The sequence below is a fragment of the Dermacentor silvarum genome, chromosome 9 (genome assembly GCF_013339745.2).
Source record: "Dermacentor silvarum isolate Dsil-2018 chromosome 9, BIME_Dsil_1.4, whole genome shotgun sequence".
Lineage (NCBI taxonomy): Eukaryota > Metazoa > Arthropoda > Arachnida > Ixodida > Ixodidae > Dermacentor > Dermacentor silvarum.
The window spans coordinates 41916800-41943706 of NC_051162.1; the positions used below are offsets into that span (position 1 = coordinate 41916800).

At 50.5% G+C, this 26907-nt stretch overlaps 2 protein-coding genes across 2 annotated transcripts in view; one reads left to right on the forward strand and one right to left on the reverse strand.

The window, feature by feature from the left end:
* The window catches only part of LOC119463553 (venom metalloproteinase antarease-like TtrivMP_A), a 93300-nt gene extending 76456 nt beyond the window's left edge, over window positions 1-16844 (reverse strand). Inside the window, exons 1-2 of the mRNA XM_049656574.1 lie at window positions 16743-16844; window positions 12916-13076 (exon numbers count right to left, since the gene is read on the reverse strand). Of these exons, the coding sequence (XP_049512531.1) occupies window positions 12916-13076; window positions 16743-16791 (210 nt within the window). The 5' untranslated portion in view covers window positions 16792-16844. The remainder of the gene's footprint in view (window positions 1-12915; window positions 13077-16742) is intronic.
* The window catches only part of LOC125940430 (A disintegrin and metalloproteinase with thrombospondin motifs 17-like), a 202978-nt gene that overhangs the window by 114312 nt on the left and 61759 nt on the right, over window positions 1-26907 (forward strand). The window lies entirely within an intron of this gene.

Below are 26907 nucleotides of genomic sequence, written 5' to 3' on the forward strand. Positions count from 1 at the left end.
GTTTATGAAGCTTTGACGCTGTGACGTCGCTGCCAATGCCGCAGTTGATTGGCTCAGCTGACAGTCGTGCTTGCAGTTACCAGGAAAATCGCTGCCGTGTCCGCCACGTCACGGACGCGCTTGTCACGGACACGCTTGCAGAACTAACTGGTGGGGGGGGAGGCACAACTTGCAGCTTCTCCGACAGGAAATCTGCGGCAAGAAAATGCAGACAGGCGTTCAGCGTTGAAGTAGATGCGTCGTCGCTGCTGCCAAGTGACGACGCATTTGAAGCCGACGTAATTGAAGTGTGTGTAGAAAGCATCGCCGTCCTGCCACTTGTCGATCTAGGAGCCGTCGTATCCGTAATTTCCGCCAAACTCTGTCGCTTACTAAGAAAGGTTCTGACGCCTTTATCCGACCTCTCCCTTCGAACCACGAACGCTCATAACATTACGCCTCTCGCTGCCATGTACTGCTCGGGTCTTTATTCAAGGACTTCTGTATACCGTCGAATTCGTTGTGCTGCCCTCGTGTTCCCATGACATTCGACAGTTTTAGTTTAGCATGTTTACCATGTTAGCGGGCTTACCGGAATAGCAGGATCGGAATGCGCATGCGCGGAACACTCGAGGCCTCATATCGTTTAGCGTATGCGCGCTATTTCGCAGATTTAACGTTACCGTCTTTGCGTGGCTTACGTAGTTTACGTAAGACATGGCGGCGCTCCCTGCCGCCCGCTTCGAACTGAATTTCGCGTTGTTTTGTAGAATTAACTTCATTCGTAGCGAATCACTGCGTAAACGACTTTTACTTAGTGACCTGCCGCTTCGACGAGAGAGTATTATGGCTAACCTTGAGGAATTTTCGAAATCGCTTCTGTTTCGAACGCGCCTAAGCCTAACAAGAGAACTTTTCGCTGAGAAGCGAGCGCCACCTATAGGTAAAGTCGGGAGATAGGCACAACGACGGCATGTGGCCTCTGAGATGGGAAGATTTCGGAGGCTATGGTAGAGAGCTTGTACTGCAACGCGCTCCTGGTTTCCACTGCGCTGCCTCTCGCTGTTTCCGGATGCACACACACATTTTATTACTTAGTTGCCCCACGTATGCGAAATTCAAAGCGTAATGGAATAGCGTCCAGCACGTAAACACGCTATCAGGCTATACTAAAACTATCTTTCTGCAGAGTTCGTTTGCGGAACCGTAACGCTATTTCCCTTAACCCCGCTTTTACGCTAACGTTAAGCTAAAACTGTCTACTTTATTAGTCTGTGACTTCCTTGCAAATAATAACGACATTATTGAGTGTTGTCACGCCAAACTCGAACTTTCTGCACTTCACGATTTTGAGACAACCAAAAACCGCCCTTCTAGTGATAAACTGTTTGTGTCCGAAGACAATGCCGTTGTTCCGTGCTCTCTTAACGCACTCTAAAGTGTTCATTTGCCGCAAATGTTCTCCGCTGCCTTTTCCTCTCCTTACTCTTCGCAGTGCCGTCACAAAACATGCTCGTCGGCAATCCTATGGCGTGCCTTTTACCTTTTATTTCATGGTGAATGCCTAGGCCTTGGTCAGCCAGTTGACGCCTTTTGCATCTTTGACGCTCCGACCGCTTCTACTTCTACGGACCTTAGCACACTTACTGGTCACCCTGCAGTTGATCAGCTCCTCCTCGACGCTTTCCACCGCCTCCATCGACGATGAAAGGTGATCTTCCGAACGAAGCCAGCTGCTCACTCTCCAGCAGAAGTTCCGCACTTCTTTTGACAGCCCTGCTTCTGGCTTGGGTCACACATCAGCCGTTCTTCATCCGATAGATACAGGCAGTCATGCACCTCCACGCAATGCCCTTATCGGGTATCCACCTCGGAACGCCGCGTAATTGACGACCAGGTTGCTGACATGCTCAAGCGCGGCATTGTGCGGCGCTTCAACGGAAACTGAGCGGCGAAAGCACAGCGCATACAGTGTGGAGATCGCTTGCAAGATACGGTATGCGCGATAGCCCGCACCGGCGCAAAGTACAAGTGCACTGTTGTTGTCAGAGTAGAAGCCGCCCCCCCCCCCCCTCCATCTCGCGCTGCCTTCCCGTTTTCCTCCTTTCGCGTGGGATATTGAGTCGCCAGTTTCCGTTGAACCCGGTTGCAAGGTACGCACTTGGTGCCACAGCAGAGCGTCTCGAACTCCAACAAAAGCGCAGGCTAATTACTCGATTACAGAGAAAGAGTGTTTAGCCATTATTTGGGCCCTAGGAAAATTTTGCCCTTATTTGTATGGTCACACTTTCGACGTCGTCATTGACCACCATGGATTTTGTAGCTGTCCACCCTTAAGGACCCATCTGGCCGACTTCCTCGCTGGGCCCTTAAACTACAGGAGTACGACATCCGCATTCTTTACCGTTCCGGTCGCAAACACATGGATGCTGGCGCTCTTTCTCGCTCATCCGTCTCAGCTGACAGCGCTTGCCTATCTGCCTTTGAGCCCACACATACATCACGTGCACTGCGCAACATGCCGTCGGAGCAGCACAAGGATCCCTGGATCAGTACTCTCATCAGAATCCTTTCTGATCGATCCATCTCTTCACCATTCGGCGCTCTTTGCCGCCAGGCTACCAACTTCTGCATTCACGATGGCCTTCTTTATCGTCGTAACTACCTTTCTGATGGTTGCAAGTGGCTCCTTGTGATACCCCGCCATCTCCGTGACTTTGTCTGTGACGTTTTCCACGCAGACGCTCAGTGCGCGCCATGCTGGCCTCTTCAAGACCTGCGCTCGACTACACCTCCGATTTTATTGGCGCCGCATGCATAACTACGTGGGAAAGTTCATTCGCTCCTGTGCTCAATGCAATGCCGAAAATTTCCTTCCGGACAAGTCTACCCGTCCCAACCCCTTCGCTGCCCTAGTCGACCCTTTGATCGTGTTGGTATTGACATATACGGACCGCTACCATACACTCCAGCCGGGAACGGATGGATTATTGTTGGAGTGGATCACATCAACCGCTATGCTGAAACAGGCGCTCTGCCAAATGCCACCGCCCGCGACGTTACATCGTTTCTGTTACGACATTTCGTTCTGCGCCACGGTGCCCCACGCGAACTTCTGAGTGATAGAGGCCGCGCCTTTCTTTGCGATGCTTTGAAGGCACTATTCGACGAATGCCATATCATTCACCACACAAGTACGGCGTACCATCCGCAAACGGCATGAAAGAACGCTTCAACCGTAATCTTGCTGGTATGCTATCAATGTACGTCGGCTCTGATCATACAAATTAGGACCAAGTTCTCCCTTTTGTGACATATGCGTACAACACTGCGGCCCAAACAACTACGGGATCTTCCCCGTGCTTTCTCCTATATGGGCGAGAGCCATCTGATACGTTCAATACAATTCTTTCATATTGCCACACGCGTGTGGTATTTGGTTGTTTGAACGAGGCGCGCGGGCGCCATCACTCGAGAAAAGAAGAGGAAGAAGGAGCTGGGCTCGCGGTGTGAATCTAACCACTGAGCGCTGCAACCACTGTTGTAAATACAACCTGTAAATAGCTGGTAGTCTTACTGACTCGTCCTTCGCGTAACATTCTGGTGGAGGTGGAACGTTCCCCGTCCTCGCCACGGAGCTCGGAAGCGGCCGCACCGTCGTCTTCTTAGCCTTGGCCTCGTCGCCTCGTCGCCACCTACACCTCGTCGCCACCTACACGTGCGGCACCAACCACAACGTACGTTACGGTTCCTAGTCTCCTTGATCCTGGGACTTTCTCCGCCCAGAATGGCGTTGACGTCGACGACTGGCTCAGCATGTATGAGCGTGTTAGCCGAAGCCACCACTTGGACCCTACCATCATGCTTGCCAATGTGCTCTTTTATCTGGACGGGACACCGCTTGTCTGGTTTCGCACCCATGAGGTTGAGATATCCAGCTGGAACACTTTCAAAGAGCGGCTTCGCGACCTATTTGGCAACCCGTCAGGTCGCCACCAGGCTGCGCGAAACGAGCTTGCTTCCCGTGTCCAGTCGTCGACAGAATCGTATGTCCCCTACATACAGGAAGTGCTCGCGCTTTGCCGGAAAGTCGACGAGCACATGTCCGAGGTTGACAAGGTGGGCCATATCCTAAAAGGCATCGCGGACGACGCCTTCAATTTGCTCGTCTATAACGACGTTTCTACTGTCGAAGCCATCGTCAAAGAATTCCGCTGCTTCGAGGTAGCCAAAAGCCGCCGCGTCGTCCCACAGTTTTCCCGGCTCCCAAACACCCCTGCCACGTCCTCTTGCTCCGCTCTTCCTGCCACACGACCATTTCAAGAGAACGTCACACGTATCGTTCGCCGTGAGATTGAAGCGGCGAGTCCGGCCCCCCTTCATCCTCGACCCCTCGACGGTACCTTTGACCCAGCGGCCCCTACTATTTCCGTTATTCAAGCGGTTGTGCGGCAAGAAATTGCAAACCTTGGCATCCCTACCGCCTGCTCTGTCTCCCGACCTGATTCGGCACCGATTCCTATGCCCACCACCTTTAATGACCAGTATTTCGCTCCCAGACCATGCAATCCTGCTGAATGGCGAACACCTGACGACAAACCGATCTGCTTCCGCTGCCACCGAGTTGGTCACGTATCCCGCCACTGCCGCACCACCTGGATGCCGCCGTACTGGAGCTCATTCCCTGCTCCTCGCCCATACGCCGACGCTCGCCGTTACTCTCCTCGCCGTCCGTACCCTACTTCTGATGCCCCTGACAGCCACTCCTCCGGGCGATCGCCGTCGCCTCAACGCCGTCGCTCCCCGTCACCCCAACCTCGCCGCATTTCCTCGCCACACCACCGGACGGAAAACTAGGCCATGCAGCTCTTGGAGGTAGTGCTGCATCACGTTCGTCCTGTCCAAATCCTCTGTTGACGCTCCTCACGAACACGAACCTAATTGAGGTAGATGTAGATGGTGTCCCGTTGACAGCATTGATTGATACTGGAGCCCAAGTGTCCATAATGAGCGCTAACCTATGTCGTCGCCTCAAAAAAGTTCTTACGCCTGCCGTCACTCGAGCCGTACGCAACGCCAATGGCGCCACTGTTGTCGTCTGTGGTATGTGCACTGCTCGCGTAGGAATTGCTGGCCGCCAAGTTCCAGTCCTGTTCTCCGTGCTGACCAGTTGCCCTCATGACCTAATCTTCGGGCTCGACTTTCTGACGACGCATTCTGCCCTCATCGACTGTTCCACCGATACGCTGTGCCTCGAGCTTCCTCTTGTTTCTGATGTTCGCCCCGAACAACCCAACACCCTCTGCACTACAGCGTTTGTTCGGTTACCTCCAAAAGCCCTAACCTTCGTCGAATTGGCCTCAACGGCAACCGTGCCTGATGGCGACTATGTCGTCGCCCCTATTCGTGATGTCCTCCTGGCGCGCGACATCTCTGTGCCACACTCCGTCGTTACCCTTGCCGCTAATCGGATGTGTCTCCCCGTTGTCAAATTTGGCTTGACGAAGCAAGTGTTACCTGAAGGCATAGCGGTGGCCACGCTCCGGTTAGTGACAGACGACCACGTCACTGCTTTTGCAGCCGACGCGTCTCCAGATCCTCCTGATTACCCGCAGGATGCCTTGAACCTCGACGGCCCATTACGTCCCATGGTCGCTCCGGACCTCGCCCCTGGCCAAGCAGCCGCCCTATATCGCCTTTTGCTTTCCTATCGCGACATATTTGACAATGACAATCGCCCACTTGGTCAGACGTCCCTTGTTAAGCATCGGATAAACACTGGTGATGCTGTTCCCATTCATCGCCGACCGTATCGCGTGTCCACGGTAGAGCGGCAAGTTATTCAGCAGGAAGTCAACAAGATGCTCGCCAAAGGCATTGTTGAGCCCTCGTCGAGCCCTTGGGCGTCGCCGGTGGTGCTCGTCAAAAAGAAAGATGGCACGTGGCGTTTCTGTGTTGATTACCGCCACCTAAACCGAATCACTAAAAAGGACGTTTACCGGTTACCACGAATTGACGACGCTCTTGATTGTCTTCACGGTGCCAAATACTTTTCGTCCATTGACCTTCGATCTGGTTATTGGCAGATTTCCGTCGATGAGCAAGACCAAGAAAAGACCGCTTTCGTCACTCCAGATGGCCTCTACCAATTTAATGTTATGCCAATTGGTTTATGCAATGCCCCCGCCACGTTCGAACGGATGATGGACTCTCTGCTTTAAGGTTTCAAATGGTCAACTTGCCTTTGTTACCTCGACGACGTCCTTGTGTTTTCTCCTACGTTTGAGACGCACCTTGAGCGCGTCGCAGCTATCCTTGACGTCTTCCGCAAGGCTGGGCTCCAATTAAACTCCTCGAAGTGCCACTTCGGGTGCCGACAGATTACAGTGCTCGGCCATCTCGTCGATGCTTCCGGAGTACAACCGGACCCGGAGAAGGTTCGAGCAGTAACAGCTTTTCCTGTACCTCAGTCTGCCAAAGACGTCCGGAGTTTTGTGGGGCTCTGCTCTTATTTCAGACAGTTTGTGAAAGATTTCGCAGCAATCGCTCGACCACTCACTGAACTTCTAAAGAAAGACGTGCCTTTTACGTGGGGTTCCCCTCAGGCTGCCGCATTTTCACGCCTTATCACGATTCTGACAAAGCCACCGATCTTGGCCCACTTTGACCCGTCCGCACCTACAGAGGTCCGAACCGATGCCAGTGGTTATGGGATCGGCGCAGTCTTAGTGCAACGGCAACACGGACACGACCGCGTTATAGCCTACGCTAGCCGGCTCCTGACAACTGCAGAGCGCAACTATTCGATTACCGAGCGCGAATGTCTTGCTCTCGTCTGGGCTGTTTCAAAGTTCCGCCCATATTTCTATGGCAAGCCCTTCTCAGTAATCACAGACCATCATGCGCTGTGTTGGCTTTCGTCGCTCAAGGATCCTACTGGTAGGCTCGGTCGTTGGGCTATCCGACTACAAGAATATCCCTAAACAGTGACGTACAAGTCGGGACGCCAACACCAGGACGCAGATTGCCTCTCTCGCTACCCAGTCCAAGACCCGACCTCTACGTCTGATACTGACACCGACGCCTGTGTTCTCTCTGTTTTTCCACTGGTCCATGTCGCCGACGAGCAGCGCCGTGACCCGTCCTTGCGTATCATCATTGACCGCCTGGAATCGTCACTTGCCGACAGCTCCCTTCGCTTATTCACACTTCAAGATGGCGTACTCTACCGCCACAACGTTCACCCCGACGGCCCAGCATTACTCCTTGTGATCCCTAAACACCTTCGCTCGGCTGTTCTCCACGAACTTCACGACCTCCCCAGTGCCGGTCACCTCGGTGTGTCACGTACCTACGACCGGATCCGCCGACGCTTCTTTTGGCCAGGGCTTGCTCGCTCCGTTCGAAGATACGTAGCTGCGTGTGAGAAATGCCAGCGACGCAAGACACCGTCGACGCTCCCTGCTGGGTACCTTCAATCAATTGACATTCCCGCGGAACCATTCTTTCGGGTTGGTTTAGATTTACTTGGTCCTTTTCCTCTTTCTACCCCTGGGAGCAGGTGGATCGCTGTGGCCACAGATGTTGCCGATTTCCTTCTACGCGACGTGATTTTATTACATGGAGCTCCGCGACAACTTTTCACAGACCGTGGCCGGACATTCCTGTCAAAAGTTATCGTGGACATCCTGCAGTACTGTGCCACGAGGCACAAGCTGTCCACGTCATACCATCCGCAAACGAATGGCCTCACGGAGCATCTTAATCGCACTCTCACAGACACGCTCGCGAAGTATGTGTCTTCCGACCACACTGACTGGGACCTCACTCTACCGTTTGTCACCTTTGCGTATAATTCCTCGCGCCACGAAACAGCCGGTTATTCGCCATTTTTCCTTCTGTTCGGCCGAGAACCAGCACTGCCCCTCGACACAAGCCTTCCTGTTCACGCAGCACCCACCAGTGAATATGCACTTGACGGCGTCGCCCGCGCTGCCCACGCAAGGGAAATTGCCCGTGACCGCCTTCTGCACTCCCAAGAGAGCCAACGGCGTTTGTACGACCAGCGACACCGCGACGTGCACTTCCCGCCTGGTTCTTTCGTGCTTCTATGGTCTCCGTCGTGTCAGGTCGGCCTGTCAGAAAAACTGCTGTCTCGTTACACAGGCCCCTACCGAGTGCTACGTGCCGTGACTCCCGTCACCTACGAGATCGCCCCTGACGCCCCATCTGCTTCCCATTCCAGTGATATCGTGCACGTTACACGACTGAAGCAGTATCACCCTCCCAGTGATGACATTTAGACGCTCCGGGACGTCGCTTCTGCCGCCGGGGGATTATGCTACACGCGTGTGGTATTTGGTTGTTTGAACGAGGCGCGCGGACCCCATCACTCGAGAAAAGAAGAGGAAGAAGGAGCTGGGCTCGCGGTGTGAATCTAACCGCTGAGCGCTGCAACCACTGTTGTAAATACAACCTGTAAATAGCTGGTAGTCTTACTGACTCGTCCTTCGCGTAACAATATAAACCTGATGAGTCCGAATGTACTTCGCTGTCTGAAGCTGCTCGATATGCTCAGGAATGCCGCCAGCTTGCCCGCTCTTTTTCCACCGAGGACCATTGGCAGCAGCAATCCCGTCAACTTGCGGACCGTTCTGCACCAGCATTTTCCCTGACCCTCTGGTCTGGCCCATAGGTCCCCGCTACCAGACCCGGCCACTCCACAAAACTTGTGGCAAAATACCTCGGACCTACTATTAGGTTTAGGGACACTACTATTGGGTCGTAGTACGGCTTAATGCGACAGACATGGACAAGTTCGCGGCCGCGATGGCGCGTTCGCGAACTGCCTAAACTAGTAGTGTCCCTAAACGTTCTGTTTGTACCTATGGAAATTGCACTCGTGGAGTGTCGCTCAAACTGTTGTGTGCAACATGGGCCTTTGTAGTACGTTCATTTCTATATGCAACTTACGAGAAATTTTTGTTTAATGTTTAATGTTAATAAACCCGATGATTCGGAATGTACTCCGCTGTCTGAGGCTGCTCGCTATGCTCAGGAATGCCGTCAGCTTGCGCGCTCTTTTTCCACCGAGGACCAGTGGAAGCATCAATCCCGTCAACCTATCGACCATTCTGCACCAACATTTCCCCTGGCTCTCTGGTGTGGCCTTCGGCTACCCGCTACCAGACCCGGCCACTCCAGAAAACTTGTCGCAAAATACCTCGGACCCTACCAAATTCTGGAGCAGTTATCCTCCGTCAATTACGTCGTGGAGCCCATCACGCCATCGACAGACCTGCGCCATCGCGGCCGCGAACTTGTCCACGTCTGTCGCATTAAGCCGTACTATGACCCAATAGTAGTGTCTTCGCCTTAAGTCGCCAGGATGGCGCCTTTTCCCGCTGAGGGCGATTGTAATGAAGAAGAGTAGCCCGCACCTCAGCAGCATCGCGACCGGCGCGAGCTCGTGGTTGCTCTCCTTGGCCGAACGGTTGTGCCTTCTGCCCGTTCGCCTGCGTCCGTTGTTAATAAACCTCTTAGCACCGCCATCATTATTCTGACTTTTCTCTTCCCTTGGCCTGATCATAGCGCTTTTAGGGGCGAAGCTCCTTATAGCGGCACCCGTTCGTCCCTCGTAGTAGTAGTAGTGTGTAACCAGTAGGCGTTGTGTGTCCGTATATGTATGTATACCCATATATACATATATATGTATAGGTATAGTATAACCGGAAGCCGACTTCCGCTTCCGGTTCCATTTCCGGTTCCGCTTCCGTTTCCACTTCCGGTTCCGGTTCCGGAAGCCAGCTTCCGGCTTCCGGAGAACGCTTCCGGGAGAAAAAGTTGTCGCAGTTTCACCTGAAAGGCGAAGCATCAATTGCGATAGCAAATATGTAGAGAGCCATACGGAGTAATGATAGTAGCTTTATCAGCTGTATAAACTTGGATATGCAGCAGCGCCGGCAACACGCAGAACTGTTGTCGACGCCATCGGCGTTTTGCCCACGTTCGCACAAAATGCGTGCGGCGTTGGTGACTGTTGCCGGAGCCTCTGATATAAATAGGTACTTGGTGCCGCAGCTAAACGTCCCTTCCCTCCCTTCCCTCCCCCCCCCCCCCCACGGCCTTTCGTGCGTCAGAAGAAGGCGCGTTTGCTCTACATATATGGTTATTGTAAAGGAGGAAAGAGACGCCTACTTCTGCAGCCCTTAAGGGAGCACGGCACAGAACGCGCGTTTGTTCTCCGCCGTGCGTTCACTCCCCGTGAAAGCGCGCGTCCCTCGCGCCCTTTCACTCGCACCTACAGCGTTCGGCGGCGCGCGGCGACGATTTCATCTCCATTGACGTCATACGGAACCTCACGGCGACGGCGACGGCAACGGCGACGGCAGAAATCTGCTTTGGAGTGTCCATATAATTGCTATCGCAATAAAAAAATTCCGAAAGTTGTGTCCGTAGCGCGGAATCGAACCACGGACCCCTCGCTTCCCAACGCGCGGCGCTAGCCCACTACGCCACGAAGCGGACATGGACACACGCACCACGATGACAATAAATACCCAACATTAACGAAAGACCGCGCGTTTCTAACGCGTTTGTGCTAGCGCGTTACGGCCCGTGTAAGAAGCTGGTGTAAGACGCTGTGGCCTCTCCGCCTTTACTCTCTCAGCAGTCATGTGATGGCGTCGGCAAACGCGGTGCACGTTCCGGCATGTGTAAACGGCTGCGTAAGACGCTGTGGCCTCTCCCCCTTACTAGAGAGTACTGCACGTTTCTGACGCGTTTGTGCTAGCGTCCCCTTAAGCGGGAGATCCGATGATTCCCTCCGGAGCTTCGCCCACTCATCATCATTCACCCCGTGGATATGCTGTGACTTTTTTTTTGCTTCTCTTTCAGCAGTGTTACACATCCTTCCCCTCAGTGGCCACCACAACGCTCACAGATGTCTTCTAAATAAAATCTTGCGGCCCAGTGTAGCACGGTGACCTTAAAAATTGGGAGCACGCTTAAGCTTCGCTTTTAAGAGTGGAACGCGATAGCATTCAAAGATCCCTGACTGCTACTCGTGGTTCCTGACGAGGGCAGCTTATGCAACCGTAATGGTTACTGGCAAACACTGGCGGCGAACGCTATGCACGTAGACGAGCTTTCTGGTGGAAACGCGGCCTCTTTCGTGGGCCGATACCGGAGATTGTGCACAAGCGTGCCAAATAAATTACATCATTTCCAGATTTCCGTATTTGTTTCGCACTTTCAATATTTCAGTCTGAGAAGATTTAACATAAAAGGCATGCGCTGTGGCTGTTTTGTTTCATTACATTTGTTTGTGGACTGTCATTCTCAAAATTCCAAGGGATGACTTTGCCAAGAATGCAAGACAAGGTATGAACAACAAGAATGACAGAATGGTGTGGCATGCCTCAATGTGGTTGGGAATTATTTTCTCGGCTGCGGGCGCCAATGCCGACGCCGACACCGGATTTTCTGCGGCACGGGGCCCTAAACGCTATCACGTTAAAATGTCTTGGAGCTAGTTGGTGCAGGTGAAAGCGCGTCTCGTCCGTGGCTGCGCGTGACGCGGCTGAACATATACGCAGCCCACACGCCCTATATCCTGAAGCTAATCCGTGGCGGCTGCAAAGCTTGGCGGTGTCGAGATGATTGATGGCTTATTGTGCGCTGTCATGCCGTGTGCAGATTGTTGGAGGTAGCATCAATATAGCGCCAGCTACCCATATATCAATATAGGTGGCATCAATAGCGCCAGCTGTCGACATCTGTCCGCAGCTGGCAAGCAGCTTGTGTTTGGGCCTTCACGATATTGGGATTAGCTTGCCCACGCTGAAGAGCAACTTCAGCTTCTCGGGCACACACCTCTTGATCAGCCCCACGGGCAGAGCGCCCGCTGTCGCTCCAAGCGTGCTTGCTGCTCGACGTCCATGGCGAGAAAGACCGCCCCGTGCTTCAGCCGTTCCCGTCCTGAAGCACGGGAACGGCTTTTCTAGGCGCGCTATTCATCTCCTGCCAGATTGGACGCTGGAGCGGCGGCGCGGCGAGCGGAATCCTTCCACTTGTGGGGTGGTGGCGCCCTCTCTTGCGCGGCGCCGGTATCAGCCGGGCGTGTTAGAAGCGATCTTAGCGAATCGCTGTTAATTGAACTAATTCATGAGTATTCCTTTATTTTATATTCTGAATCTATTTACCTTAATTGTATCCTGTTTTGCGTTGGTAATGGCATGGTCTAGCCCTTTTTTTTGCGCTTGTGTTTTCTGAGCGTGACGACATGACATATTAGACACCGACAGCCCGGGCCCATACAGTGCTCCGCACTTAATATATCCGCTGAGATAGTGACCGACGCAAGAGCAGCCAGGCAGCCTTGCCAAAACCGGGTAAGAACGCTAAAAAAGCGTCTCGCTAAAAACAAACTGGAGTTGTACTTGTACAAACATTAAAGAATGGAGGTAAAAAAAACTAGAATAAAGACTATCGATAAAAAATGTGAAAGCAATCTGGAATACAAATTTCAAATTTCAATTTCTTGGACTTTCTACGGAACCTCACGGCGACGGCAACGCCGATGGCAGAAATCCTCTTGGAGTGTCCATATAATTTATATCGCAATAAAAGGTGCTTTCCGCTGCCTGACTATTCGACATGTGCATACTCACTAAACTTCTTGCTAAACTTCATACTAGACGAGTCTGTGTCTTTACAACGCTTGGAATCGCCTGAAAGTGTAGGTGTCAAGAACTAATCGCCGAGATGGCTAAAAAATAATGAATGTTATCTATTTTGCAATCAGGCATATAAATTCAATGATTGCAGTATGGCGCACCTCGAACTCAATGTATAAACGGTTCTTGTAAGGCATAGTTGGTAAATCACATAGGATATTTTGAGTTCTATGCCACGTGAAAGCTTTTGCAGGCTTACCTTTTCCAACTGGTCCCCTCCGTGACTGCTGGTCACAACAACTAATTCATCAGCCAGCACCGAGCTCCTTTCAAGATTCAGTGTCAGGTTGGTGTTGAGGCGTAGAACCAAATTCTTGGTTGTTGTTCGCTCTTGCAGGATAGTTGGATACACGAAGACATCTTGTATTGTTCGAAGAAAAGTTTGAATGAACAGCACGAATAATCCAATAAACGTTGATCATGACAAATATGTAGTGTTTTATTGATTGAGAGATTGGTCAGCAGAAGGAAAGCAGTCGAATTCGATTACATAGTTTTACAAATGCTTTACTGGATTAACTTGAAGGGTGTAAATGGTCATGGCACACACCGACACTCCCCCTGCACCCACGCACTCTCTCTCTGAAACACACAAATGCGCACAGGCACAGGAGCTCTCACACCATAAATACATGCACCACAGCACAGTCTCTATCATATTATGCTTCACACGGCCCAGTAAAAGCGCTTTAGTAAATTGCATTTATCTAGAAAAGAGCCTACGTTGATGATGCCGATAGTGCTTGCACCCGTTCTAGGTAATGTAACACAAAAACTTGGCAACACTTCTTTATCTCCAACCCTCTGCCAAGTCAACCAGCCACCTCAACATTTTACAAGTGTAATGACGAAGTTAGCACAAGCGTCGGTGTGGCCGCATGGCTCCTGAAGCGAGAAAGAGAAAGACAAAAGGATCGGTGTCGCTGGTTTTGCCCCGCACTGGCGTTTGGCTGGAACTGCTCGGGTGCTCTTTGCGCTGGACCTAACGGGATTAAACGCCAATAAACCCCATATAATTTGGTGGAGGTGCTGGGTATCCTAACGACTCGCCCTGGAACTCCGGAGCCGCACTCTGCCTTCCGCTACCCCCCCCCCCCCCCCCGACCATGCCAGACGACGCCGGTGAGCGACCCACTTGGTCCACTGGGCCAATCAGCTGCGGTGCCGTTCGTGAACGAGACCCAGCTGTGTTCAGTGCCACTGCTGATACCGACGTCGACGACTGCCTTTCGTCGTACGAACGGGTGAGCAACCACAACAAATGCGATGATCCGACAAAGCTCACCAAGGTTATTTTTTATCTTCCGGGTGTCGCCCACCTCTGGTTCCGCTACCATGAAGCAACCATTGTGACATGGAATGACTTTAAGACTGCATTCGCGGAGGTATTTGGCCGTCCTGCGGTGCGAAAGCTTCGCGCCGGACAGCGCCTTCGCTACCGAGCGCAACAGCAGGGCGAGACTTGCACTAGTTACATCGAGGACATCAAAGATCTCTGCAACCGCGTGAGCCGAACGATTACTGAGGAAGATAAGATTAAAGAAATCCTCAAGGGCATTGATGACGACGCTTTTCAGATGCTCATGGCCAAGAATCCTACCACCGTTGCAGCCGTAGTCACATATTGCCAAAGCTTCGACGAATTACGCCGGCAACGAGCGCTCGCCCGCCAAACGGTTGCTCAAGCTTCCTTTCCAGTTTGGTGACTGCTCACGGACAGGCTGATGACGGGTCTCTGCTGCCTCAGATCAAAGCCTTCATTCGTGAAGAGGTGGTCCGCCAGCTCTCGCTGTTCCCTCTCACCCAGGAGCCTGTCCAACCTTTGTCCTCGGCCGTGCAGCAGGCCATCCGCGAGCAGGTTGCAGAGGCCTTTCCACCAGCTCAAATTGCTGCACCTTTGACGTACGCTGAAGTCGTGTCGCGTCCTAGACCAACGACACTCCCTTAATCGGCGCCGCCACCGCGCCCAGTGCTTCTCCCTGCCCTCAAATTCCCCCTCAGTACTTCCGGCCGCAATATCTATGGCGCACGCGGGACAATCGGTCGATATGCTTCTCGTGTGGTATCGCGGGACATGTGGCGCGGTTTTGTCGCCGTCGCCTGCCGCGTCAGGACGTCGTCGTTGAGCCACCAGCATGCTGATTCGAACCCATCGCCGAACTTCTGAACCGGTCGTCAGAACTTCAGCACCCGTCGTTCATCATCACCGCGTCGCCCTTCGATATCGCCGATGCGTCGTCACCCGCCTTCCAACGAGGGAAACTAAATGCCGCAGCTTCGGAGGTAAGAGCCGCACGCTTTTCGAAATGCCCAAGACCACCGCTATCGCCGCAAAGCATTATAGAAATACAGGTGGAAGGAGCCGTATACATTCGCACTCATCAACACGGGCGCTGCCCGTCTTGAGGAAATTTAGGCCTACTGGTGATTACGGCCGCACGTCGCCTCGACCAATCACCGTCATGGCAGCCAAATACTTCGCGAATGACGGCGCAACGGATAAATTCTATATTTGGATAGTATATCAAAATATACTATATAACACCCCTGATATATTTTGATAGTATATCAGAATATAGGAGCTGATAATAATAAAGCTGTGGTAGCAAAAGGTGTCTGTGATGTCATCGTTCCTCTGTTATCGCACATATGCATCCAAATGCTCAAAGGTAGATTTCCAGAGAAACTAAAGATCGCAAGAGTCTGCGTGATCCATAAATCCGGAAATTCTGTCGACCCCAATAATTTTCATTCCATATCTATTTTGCCCATTTCCTCGAAAATCGCTGAACAAGTTATCAACACTCGCCTGACTTCTTATTTCACTAATACCGGTGCTATCGCAGAACAACAATACGGTTTACAAAAAGGAAAATCTACAGAAAAGGCTTTGCTTCACATAAAATACAAAATAATAAACAAGATAGAAAATAAAATGGTCGCACTGGGATTATTTTTATAGTTTCGAAAAAGCATTTGACCCGGTCAGTTATGAAGTCTTACTACGTAAATTACAGTCGTATGGGATCCGAGGCTGCGCTCCAAGTCTTATTCAAAGCTACCTGTCGTCTAGAAAGCAATTCACAAATGATAATGATATATCTTCCAGCTGCGGCCTTATACGTACTGTCGTATCTCAAGGCTCTATACTAGGCCAAATTCTATTGCTTGTTCACATTAATAATATCGTTGATATTTCTCCCAGCTGCGAAATAGCGTTATATGCTGATGGCACCAATGTTTTCCTTAATGGTACGAGTTTGGAAGCAGTATAAAATAAAGCAAGTATTGGTTAAATAAATTAATAGTGTGGCTACGTGCCAACCGATTAGAATTAAATGTCAAAAAGACGAAGTATGTAATATACAGAGCAAAAAATAAAGTATTAGGATGTGAGCCAAAAGTATCATGTAACACAAGCACCATTCAATGAGTTCAGTCGGTATGGTTCCATGGAGTTATACTTAATGAGACCTTTTTATGGACCGGCCATGTAGAACACGTAGGAAAGTTTCGCGATGAGTTGGCTTATTAAATAAATTTGGACTTTTAGTAACAACGTGGCCAAAAAACAATTGTACTTCATTGTGATATAATCTCATCTTTATTATCGTTTTGTAATATGGAGCGATACAGCACTAAAAATGAGATACTTTGTTTTTCTTGCAGAAGAAAGCCATTAGAGCAATTGCTAACCTAGGTTACTTAGAAAGTACAGGCCAGCATTTGAATGATTTCAGGATATTGTGTATATTTCAGTTAAAGACTTAACGGCAAGCGCTCGAGACATATCATGTAATTCATAATGAACTTAATTTTCTTACACCCACGGAGACTTCCCGAAACACATACAACCTCAGACACAACGCAATAAAACCACCAAAAGTAAGGACAAATTGCGGATTTATAACCCTTAAGCACCAGATGGTTGCCTTTAACCAATGCATAATTTGGCGCAGATATGGTTGACATTCCCAATAAGGTGTCACAGATGGGTTGGGCAATGTTAAAAATGGAAAGATATACCTGCATAGGAGCGTTGGAAAAGTTGCAGGAGAAAGATGGTAGAAAGCATTGTGGCGTGGCCCACCTTGCTCAGCAGAAGGTGTTATGAACGCTTATGTTTTCACTTTACAAAAGAACAGTGATAAGTTTCGCTTTATTTATACTATGGCCCCCAAAAGCCACACAGAGTTTGCGTTGCCACTCGTGTTGACGATAATGGCAAAGGACGGGAAAGTTCACCTTCACATCACCGACTTGGAGGGAAACTGAAATCTGATTGTTCTCTTACGCCTCATATGAACACGCAACGCTAAAAAAAGCTCCATGGGTCTGCTGACGGCACTTACCTATTGGGCTGGCGTCATGTGTCTCACACGCAACAAGCGCTATCCTTATTGCGAATTGATTGCGGAACACTCCGGATAAAAAGCAGGAGAGTGATATTTAGTTGGGTACGCGGTGTCGTAGATTACTGCTTTGACGCCCTTAGACCGCATGCTTTAAGGAACCGGTGTGCTTTAGATATATGTGTGAGGTACCATGAAATGTTAAGGTTTTACGTAGGAATCGTATTGAGATACGCTCATTCTAGAGTATTGCCCAAGGATGGGCGTACGCATATCAGTAGTGACTCAATCAAAGAAAATAAAGTAAATTAAAGAATTCCTTAAATATATTTCACAATTTCGGTGAAAGATGGCGTACTTTAGAGATGCCTTTGAGTCCAGATTATATGTACAGCTTTTGTGCAGGAAGTTAATATAATAATTGTTGTATTCAACCTATTGCATAACTGGTCATCATAGAGGGGTTATAGTATAAGCCACTTCGCTGATAATTTCATCGAAGGCTCGTCGTGTACCCAAATATGTCCACCTAGATAGTGAGTATACCTTTTAATTCTGTTCGTTGCCGTTTTATCTGCTGACCTTCCATGAAACTTGTTCGTGCCCCTAGACATTTTATTCCCACACTGTCCTTCAAACTGTTGTTTGGATGTAATATGGGCATTTACTGCAACAGCAGTTATAAGCTCTAAACAAGCTTTGCCTTGTGCATCCGTCCAGCCTCTCCATTCAGTTATGCTGATGGCGACCGTTATCGGGAACAGCGACACACAATGGTAACTTTGTTCATGGTCAGGCCACTTCTCGGTTTCCACAGCATAAAGAAAATAATGCTTCCTCACAATCGCTTCAAATGGGATTTGAACGCATGCCAGAGAGTGAATGCTCATTTGAGAGTCGAGTGCGCTAACTACTTAAATAGCGCAACAACATTGCTGGTCAATCTGCAAGGTTTTGCGCTCAGCACTGACTCTGAGAAACGTGGGGTCTGTGCATTAAATGCGGAGGCGAGAGGTAGCAGCGCTGTCATGAATGATGTTTACTACATATGCAAATATCGTAATGGTGCTTGATAAGATGATGCAAATATCGTAATGGTGCTCGTAATTGTGCGCTTATTGCGCACAATTATTCGCTGGCATGGGTGTGAAAACAACGTCGGCGGCACAAGGAAGGCGTACATCACAATGATGATGACAAGCCTCAAACAAGGCTAATACCCACAATATAGGATGCACCGAGAATACGATAGTTATCCCCATTGAAAAATCCAGCAGACCGGTTTAGTTTGTTCTGGCGTTTTCTAGTGTATACACCAGCATGGTCTGACGTGTTCTGGTGGGCACATAAGCAGGGTCTGATGTGTTCTGGTGTGCACACCGGCATGGTCTGACATGTTCTGGTGTGCTGATTAGCAGGGTCTGATGTGTTGTGATGTGCCCGCAAGAGCGGCCCAGTGAGTTCTGGTGTGCACACCGGAGCGGTCTAGCATGCACACCAGGATTGGTTATTGCTACTGATATGGGGTTTATTGGCGTTAGGTCCAGCTCAAAGAGCACCCGAGCAGTTCCAGCCAAACGCCAGCGCGAGGCAAAAACCAGCGACACCGATCCGTTCGTCTTTCTCTTCCTCACTTCAGCAGCCATGCGACCACAGCGACGCTTGTGCTAACTTCGTCATTACAATGGCCCCACGAGAGAAGACTAGCCATCCTGGCGACTCACGGTGACGACACGATAGAGGGATCGTAATACGGTTTAAGCCGGCTGACGTGCACAGTCTCGCGACCACGACGCCGCAGATCGTCAGACAGCGTGAGAGGTTCGACCACATAGTTTACAGGAGATGTACAGGCGACGATCCGGTAGGGTCCGTGGTATTGAGCCAGCAGCTTAGACGAAAGACCGGGAACGTGAGGCGGAATCCACAACCAGACGAGGGAGCCGACACGGAAAGTGGTAGGGCTCAGGTCGGTGTCATGTCGATTCCGCTGGTGGGCTTGACCTTCCGTCGTGAAGGTACGGGCAAGTTGGCGGCATTCTTCAGCGTACCTGGCTACTTATGATATGGGTCGATATTCAGAGGCGTCAGGTTGGTATGGCAATACTGTATCGAGCGTGCACGAGGGTTCTCGTCCATACAATAAAAAGAATGGTGAAAAGCCTGTGGTTGCTTGAGTCGCGGTATTGTAAGCGTAGGTGACAAAAGGAAGAATCATGTCCCAATTGGAGTGGTCCGACGCGACGTATGCAGTGAGCATGTCGCCAAGAGTGCGATCGAAGCGCTCAGTTAATCCATTGGTTTGCGGATGGTACGCGGTTGATGTACGGTGGACGACGTGGCACTCGGCAAGCAGAGCTTCGACCACTTGGGAAAGAAAGACACGTCCTCTGTCACTGAGAAGTTCTCGAGGAGTGCCATGTCGAAACACGAAATTGCGCAGGATGAAGAAAGCAACCTCACGTGCTGTAGCGGCAGGAAGGGCGGCAGTCTCAGCATACCGGGTGAGATGGTCAACACCAACGATTATCCACCGGCTTCCAGACGTAGAGCATGGGAGTGGGCCGTAAAGGTCGATGCCGACCCTATCGAAAGGCCGCGCAGGGCAAGGTAAAGGCTGAAGAGCGCCGGTCGAGCGTTGCGGAGGAATCTTGCGTTGTTGGCATGCTTCGCAAGCACGGATATACTTTAGGAGAAAGCTGTACATACCGCGCCAGTAGAAGCGTTGGCGCAACCTTGCGTAAGTTTTCATCAGCACGCCTGCGTGAGCACTCTGTGGGTCGGCATGAAAAGCAGCGCAGATGTCAGAGCGCATGTGACGAGGTATTACGAGAAGCCACTTGCGACCACCCAGTATATAGTTGCGGCGGTAGAGCAGGTTGTCTCGCACGGTAAAATGAGAGGCTTGACGGCGGAGCGCGTGGGAGGGCTGATTGGCGATGGAATCCGACAGAAGGTCGAGAAGGGCAACAATCCACGGATCCTTCCGTTGCTCCGAATGCATGGACTCGACGTTGAGCGCTGAGATAGCGGAGTACTGTGCCGAGAGAGACGCTGTATCGGGGGGGGGGGGTAGAGGAGAGCGAGAAAGGGCGTCCGCGTCAGAATGCTTGCGGCCAGACCTGTAGACCACTTGGATATCATACTCTTGAAGCCGCAGGGCCCACCGACCGAGGCGGCCCGAGGGATCTTTCAAAGTCGATAACCAGCAAAGAGCGTGGTGGTCCGTGACGACATAAAACGGGTGGCCATAAAGGTAGGGTCGGAACTTGGCAAGAGCCCAGACTATAGCCAGGCACTCTTTCTCAGTGGTTGAATAGTTGGCCTCGGCCTTTGTGAGGAATCGGCTCGCGTAGGCGACAACATACTAGTGATAGCCAGGCTTCCGTTGCGCGAGCACCGCACCAAGGCCCACGCCGCTTGCATCAGTGTGCACCTCCGTAGGCGCCAGGGGATCGTAGTGCCGGAGAATCGGAGGAGCTGTGAGCAGCTGGCGTAGCGTCTGGAATGCGTCATCACATTCACGAGACCAGTGAGACATGTCGGTGCCAACGGTGAGAAGTCGCGTCAAAGGTGCGATAACGGTCGCGAAATTGCGCACAAAGCGACGAAAATAAGAACAAAGGCCGATGAAGCTCCGGAGGGTCTTCGGTGACGTCGGCTTAGGGAAGTCAGCGACAGCTCGAAGTTTCGCAGGATCAGGGAGGACGCCGTCTTTGGACACAACGTGGCCCAAGATAGTCAAGGTGCGAGCTGCAAAGCGACACTTTTTGATATTCAGCTGAAGACCAGCGTTCTTAAGACATGTCAAAACTTGGTGGAGACGTGAGAGGTGCGTCGAGAAGTCTGAAGAAAACACGACGATGTCATCCAGGTAGCATAGGAAAATGTTCCATTTGAGACCACGAAGTATGTTGTCCATCATGCGCTCGAAAGTTGCGGGCGTATTACAGAGCCCGAATGGCATGACGGTAAATTCATATAACCCATCAGGGGTGACAAACGCTGTCTTCGGTCGATCGCATTCGGCCATGGGAACCTGCCAGTAGCCAGATCGTAGGTCCAATGACGAGAAGTACTTCGCGCCTTGTAAACAATCGAGTGCATCGTCAATGCGGGGTAAAGGGTAGACGTCCTTCCGTGTGACTTTGTTTAGGCGGCGGTAATCGACACAGAAACGAATAGAACCATCTTTTTTTCGCACTAACACAACTGGAGAAGACCACGGACTCTGGGATGGTTGAACGACGCCACGCTCGAGCATGTCATTCACTTGGTCGCTGATTATACGACGCTCCGCCGCTGAAACGCGATAGGGGCGTTGTCTGAGGGGAGAGTGGGACCCGGTGTCGATGTGGTGGGAAACACTGTTCGTACGACCCAAGGCGTGTTCCGTACAGTTGAACGAAGAACGGAAAGTATCTAGGAGAGACAGGAGTTGCTCGCGGTGCTCGAGGGAAAGGTTGGCGTCAACGCATGAATCAAAGACTTCGGTAGCCAATCGGGAGCTTTTCGGAAATGGTGTCATGGCGTCGAGGGAAAGGCCAGAAGAGGAGCCAGGCACGTCCAAACACTCCGACATGTCAATAGGTTCGACACAGCCGAGGCACTCGTCGCGAAGCAGAGTCAGCGGGTAGTGGAACGGGTTGTCCACTAGCATAATTGTTGTACCAGCGGCTACGTCAAGAACGGCGAATGGAAGTGGTAGAGATTTGCGGTGAAGAAAAACAGATGAAGGCGTGAACAGTACCGAGGCGTCGGGCGCCGATGGACACAACAAAGCGACTCGTGTTGAAGTGTTCGGTGGCAGATCAGTATCGGCGGCGACAATAATCTTTAAGGGGGCGGGAGAGGCGGCAGGCAGAGTGGTGTTAACGACAGACAGAGCAACTTCGGCACGGGCACAGTCAATGACGGCACGGTGGCGCGACAGAAAGTCCCATCCCAGGATGACATCATGGGAGCAGGAAGGCAGAACAAGGAACTCAATTGTGTAAACTACGTCCTGAATATTATTATTATTTGATTTGAAAACATATACACAGGAAAGAGAAAGCGAGAAGCAAAGGCTGGCAACTGCCACCAGAAGGGCCCCAATAACGTCCTGAATAACGATCCTAGCGGTGCATGCGGCTGAAGGTTCGATGGGCTCCGTGGTGGCAGTACGAAGTACAAGGCCAGAAAGTGATGTGGTGACCTTCCTAATCTTACGGCAAAGAGTCTCACGTATGACGGAAACCGCAGCGCCCGTGTCGATGAGTGCGAATGTAGCGGCTCCTTCAACCTGTATTTCTATAATGTTTTGCGGCGATAGCGGAGGTCTTGGGCATTTCGACAAGCGTGCAGCTCTTGCCTCCGAAGCTGCAGCATTTAGTTTCCCTCGTTGGAAGGCGGGCGACGACGCATCGGCGATATCGAACGGCGACGCGGTGATGGTGAACGACGGGGGCTGAAGTTCTGACGACCGGTCCAGAAGTTCGGCGATGGGTTCAAATCAGCATGCTGGTGGGATGCAGGTACCTGTGGCTCAACGACGACGTCCTGACGCGGCAGGCGACGGCGACAAAAGCGCGCCACATGTCCCGCGATACCGCACGAGAAGCATATCGGCCGATTATCCCGCGTGCGCCAGGGATCTTGTGGCCGGAAGTACTGAGGGGGCATTTGAGGGACAGGGAGAAGCGCTGGGCGCGGTGGCGGCGCCGAGTAGGGGAGCGTCGTTGGTCTAGGACGCGACACGACTTCAGCGTACGTCAAAGGTGCAGCAATCTGAGCTGGTGCAGCGATCTCTTGGACTGGTGGAAGGGCCTCTGCAACCTGCTCGCGGATGGCCTGCTGCACGGCCGAGGACAAAGGTTGGACAGGCTCCTGGGTGAGAGGGAGCAGCGAGAGCTGGCGGGCCTCCTCTTCACGAATGAAGGCTTTGATCTGAGGCAGGAGAGACCCGTCATCAGCCTGTCCGTGAGCAGTCACCAAACTGGAGAGGGAGGCCACTTGAGGAACAGTTTGGCGGGCGAGCGCTCGTTGCCGGCGTAATTCATCGAAGCTTTGGCAATATGTGACTACGGCTGCAACGGTGGTAGGATTCTTGGCCATGAGCATCTGAAAAGCATCATCTTCAATGCCCTTGAGGATTTCTTTAATCTTATCTTCCTCAGTCATCGTTCGCCTCACGCGGTTGCAGAGATCTATGACGTCCTCGATGTAACTAGTGAAAGTCTCGCCCGGCTGTTGAGCTCGGTGGCGAAGGCGCTGTTCAGCGCGAAGCTTTCGCACCGCAGGACGGCCAAATACTTCCGCGAATGCAGTCTTAAAGTCATTCCATGTCGCAATGGTTGCTTCATGGTTGCGGAACCAGAGGTGGGCGACACCCGCAAGATAAAAAATAACCTTGGTGAGCTTTGTCCGATCGTCCCATTTGTTGTTGTTGCTCACCCGTTCGTACGACGAAAGCCAGTCGTCGACGTCGGTATCAGCGGTGCCACTGAACACAGCCGGGTCTCGTTCACGAACGGCACCGCAGGTGACTTGCACAATTGACGAAGTGGGTCGCTCACCGGCGTCGTCTCGCATGGTCGTGGGGGTAGCGGAGGGCAGAGTGCGGCTGCGGAGTTCCAGGGCGAGTTGGTAGGATAGTTAGTATACCCAGCACTTCCACCAAATGATATGGGGTTTATTGTCGTTAGGTCCAGCTCAAAGAGCACCCGAGCAGTTCCAGCCAAACGCCAGTGCGAGGCAAAAACCAGCGACACCGATCCGTTCGTCTTTCTCTTCCTCACTTCAGCAGCCATGCGACCACAGCGACGCTTGTGCTAACTTCGTCATTACACTACCTGTTGTGTACACCACAGTAGTCGAGTGTTACTTGGTGAGCACACCACTGTGGTGTGGTGCTGTCTGGCATGCTTTCCAGTGTGTAGTGGTGTAAACTTAGCTTTTGCACACAGACTTTTGTACAGCGACGTCATTGTGACAATGCCACGTAGTTAACACAATACCTCCCTCTATTCACATGCGCGAAATGCTCGGAATAGCAGTACTACAAATGTACAGAGAAACCAAAATCACTCGAATCTCGTAGGGGGCACTGTGCCATTTCGCTCGTGAAATGAATTGTAGTAAAAGTGTTAGCCCTGTAGACTATCTGATGGTCACAGTTGGCTCCTTCCAGGTGAATCACCAAGCCTTAAGAGCAGGCAGACTTTAACGCAACTCTTGCCTTTGTAGCTCTGACCTTAATTTTGATTTTAAAAAAAAGAGAACTTAAAAATGGTGTAAAACGATTTCATATTTGAAAAAAATCGCAAAATCCATGTGCACGCGGCAGTCACGTCGGGGAAAAAGTGCTTGCAAATGTCCTAGTGCAGAATTGACATCAAGAAATGTAAATGTGTTACGCAAAACAAACAAAAAATTATAAGATGAATCAGGATTGCTTCTTAGTATTATATTATCAAGATTATATTATTATATACGCAGAGATGTTTCAGCGACGAAAGCGGAGTATAATGCCTGTCGATGGAAGAATGATGAATATAGGTGTATGCAGAGAAAATTACAACACGTATCAAGCAACATTTAGGGATTCTGCAGTCACAATGGGACATGCCTACTCTGAAGGATTTGCCAAGAACGAGCACACCCCACTGGCACATGAAGAATGGCTAAATTTATGAAAATAAAGTAAATCAAGGAATCCATCAAATATAATTCACCCTTCCCTGAACAGATCGGTGTACTTTAAAATATGTGTGAGGCAACATGAAATGTTCAGGTTTCATGTAGGAATCATTCTTGTGGATTGCCTTCGAGTCAACATTATATATACAAGTTTTATGCATGAAGTTATTTATTTATTTATTAAATCTGCATGCTTGGTAAACATATGATGGTTGTATAAGCCGCTTCGCTAGTAGCGTCATATAGGCCCGGCAATTATATCAGCAAATATATCGTCCCAAATAGCGCTTGCTTTGTAGACTGTCCCTAAACGTTCTGTTTGTACCTATGGAAATTTCACTCGTGGAGTGTCGCTCAAACTGTTGTGTGCAATATGGGCCTTTGTAGTACGTTCATTTCTATATGCAACTTACGAGAAATTTTTGTTTAATGTTTCTTGTCATCTCACTGTCAGGAATTTCGCAACTCTATTGATTTGGTATATTCTGGTAATTCTATCAAACTTTTTTTTTCCTTCGAAACAGCCAAACAGCCATGTGAAATCCGGGAAAATAGGCAAACATAGTTTCGCTTTAGAATAGTGCCAGCGAGTGCACCCTTCATTTGCTGAACTATGCAATAAATTAGTAAAAGTACTGTTCTCTATATATAGCGATGGCTCAATAGAGCCTCTAAAATACTCAGACCTCATAAACGAATAGAGCACGATATAAGGCAGCTTCGTTGAATTGCATGAATTTGCCCAGTAGGAGCTATCCTATCCTTGGTCCACTGGTTACGTACCTGTATGACACAAGTCGTATAGCTTCCCTGAATAAATTAAGATATGTGTCGTAATTTCCTATTCATAAACCCCTCCTCACCATTCTGCACTCCGCAAGCAGCTAATAGCGCCTTAATTCTCGGGGTATCGCTGCGTCGACGCGTTAAACTGTGCATCCGCCTAGTTTGTTTTTCTATTGTGGAATAGCTTGTGAACGATGTAGCGCATAAGTATCAGCATCGCAAGACATTAAACTTGTGACCTGCGAGGTGCATAAACGCCTCCATAGCTGGAGATTACCCGTTGCTGAGGATCTAAATAAAATAAATTGGACACATCGCTATTAGTTCTTTAGGATGCACGTTACCGCATCACTATATCTTCTTTTCTGATTAGGTCTCAGTGCACCATACATTGCGTAATGAAGATAATGAACACTACTACCTACCAATGTACAGGGGATGGCTTTTTTGATTGTTTGCGGTTGATGGAGAGGCGGTGCCACTCGAGTTTCTTTCCTTTTGTCATGTCTTCTCCTATATTGATGACTCTCCGGCAAAATTGGCGAGCCGCCCTCAATAAAATTCTTATTTGAATCTCTTCACTATGTCCTGTCTCGTATTTACCTTTACCACGTTTATATGTGCTGTAACAATGCTACAAAAAATGCATCACCCATTAACCCACCAGCAAACATTATTGAAGTTCATGTGTAGTTCAGCGGCTGTCTCTCAAACGTTTTGTCTGATCTACATGGTCCATTTGTAACGCCAAACGGCAAGGCTATGACGATCGCGCTGTGTAGCCAATAAATGTCCTGCCTCATGATGTAGAACAGTTGTTCGGAGGCACTCGACTTTCGCCTGCTCATGATACAAAACTGTGCATGCTACTTAGACATAAATAGCAATGGCAAAGTCGTCTGTACAAGAACTATCTGTGGCTGCTTCGGCGACTTCAGTCAATGCCTCGGAATGGATTAAACGAGCTGCACCACCTAGCAAAAGCCGCCGACCAGATAGCGGATTATCTATAGCAGCACACGCTTCAAATCTTCGACAGCGTCCCCGTGGAATGTAGGCACTCAATTAAACCGTGACCACATGCTGGGTGCAAGGTCGCCTACTGAGGGCGTTATACAAGTTCTGAGTTGTGCTCTCTAGTTTACCACCGGGTCTCTAAAATGTCCTGGTAATTATCTGGTTCTAATGAGGCAAGTCTTCGCACGTGGCTCTGAATCATAATCTGACAAATACATCTGCGAAGGCGACAATGGCCTTTATGAAATGCCGTTCGCGAGCAACCGATCTTGTTAAGAAAACTGTCGTGTACTTCAAATGCAATTTTATAGCAATTTAATACATGTACAACGGCAGGTGGATTTTGTGATCTGTCT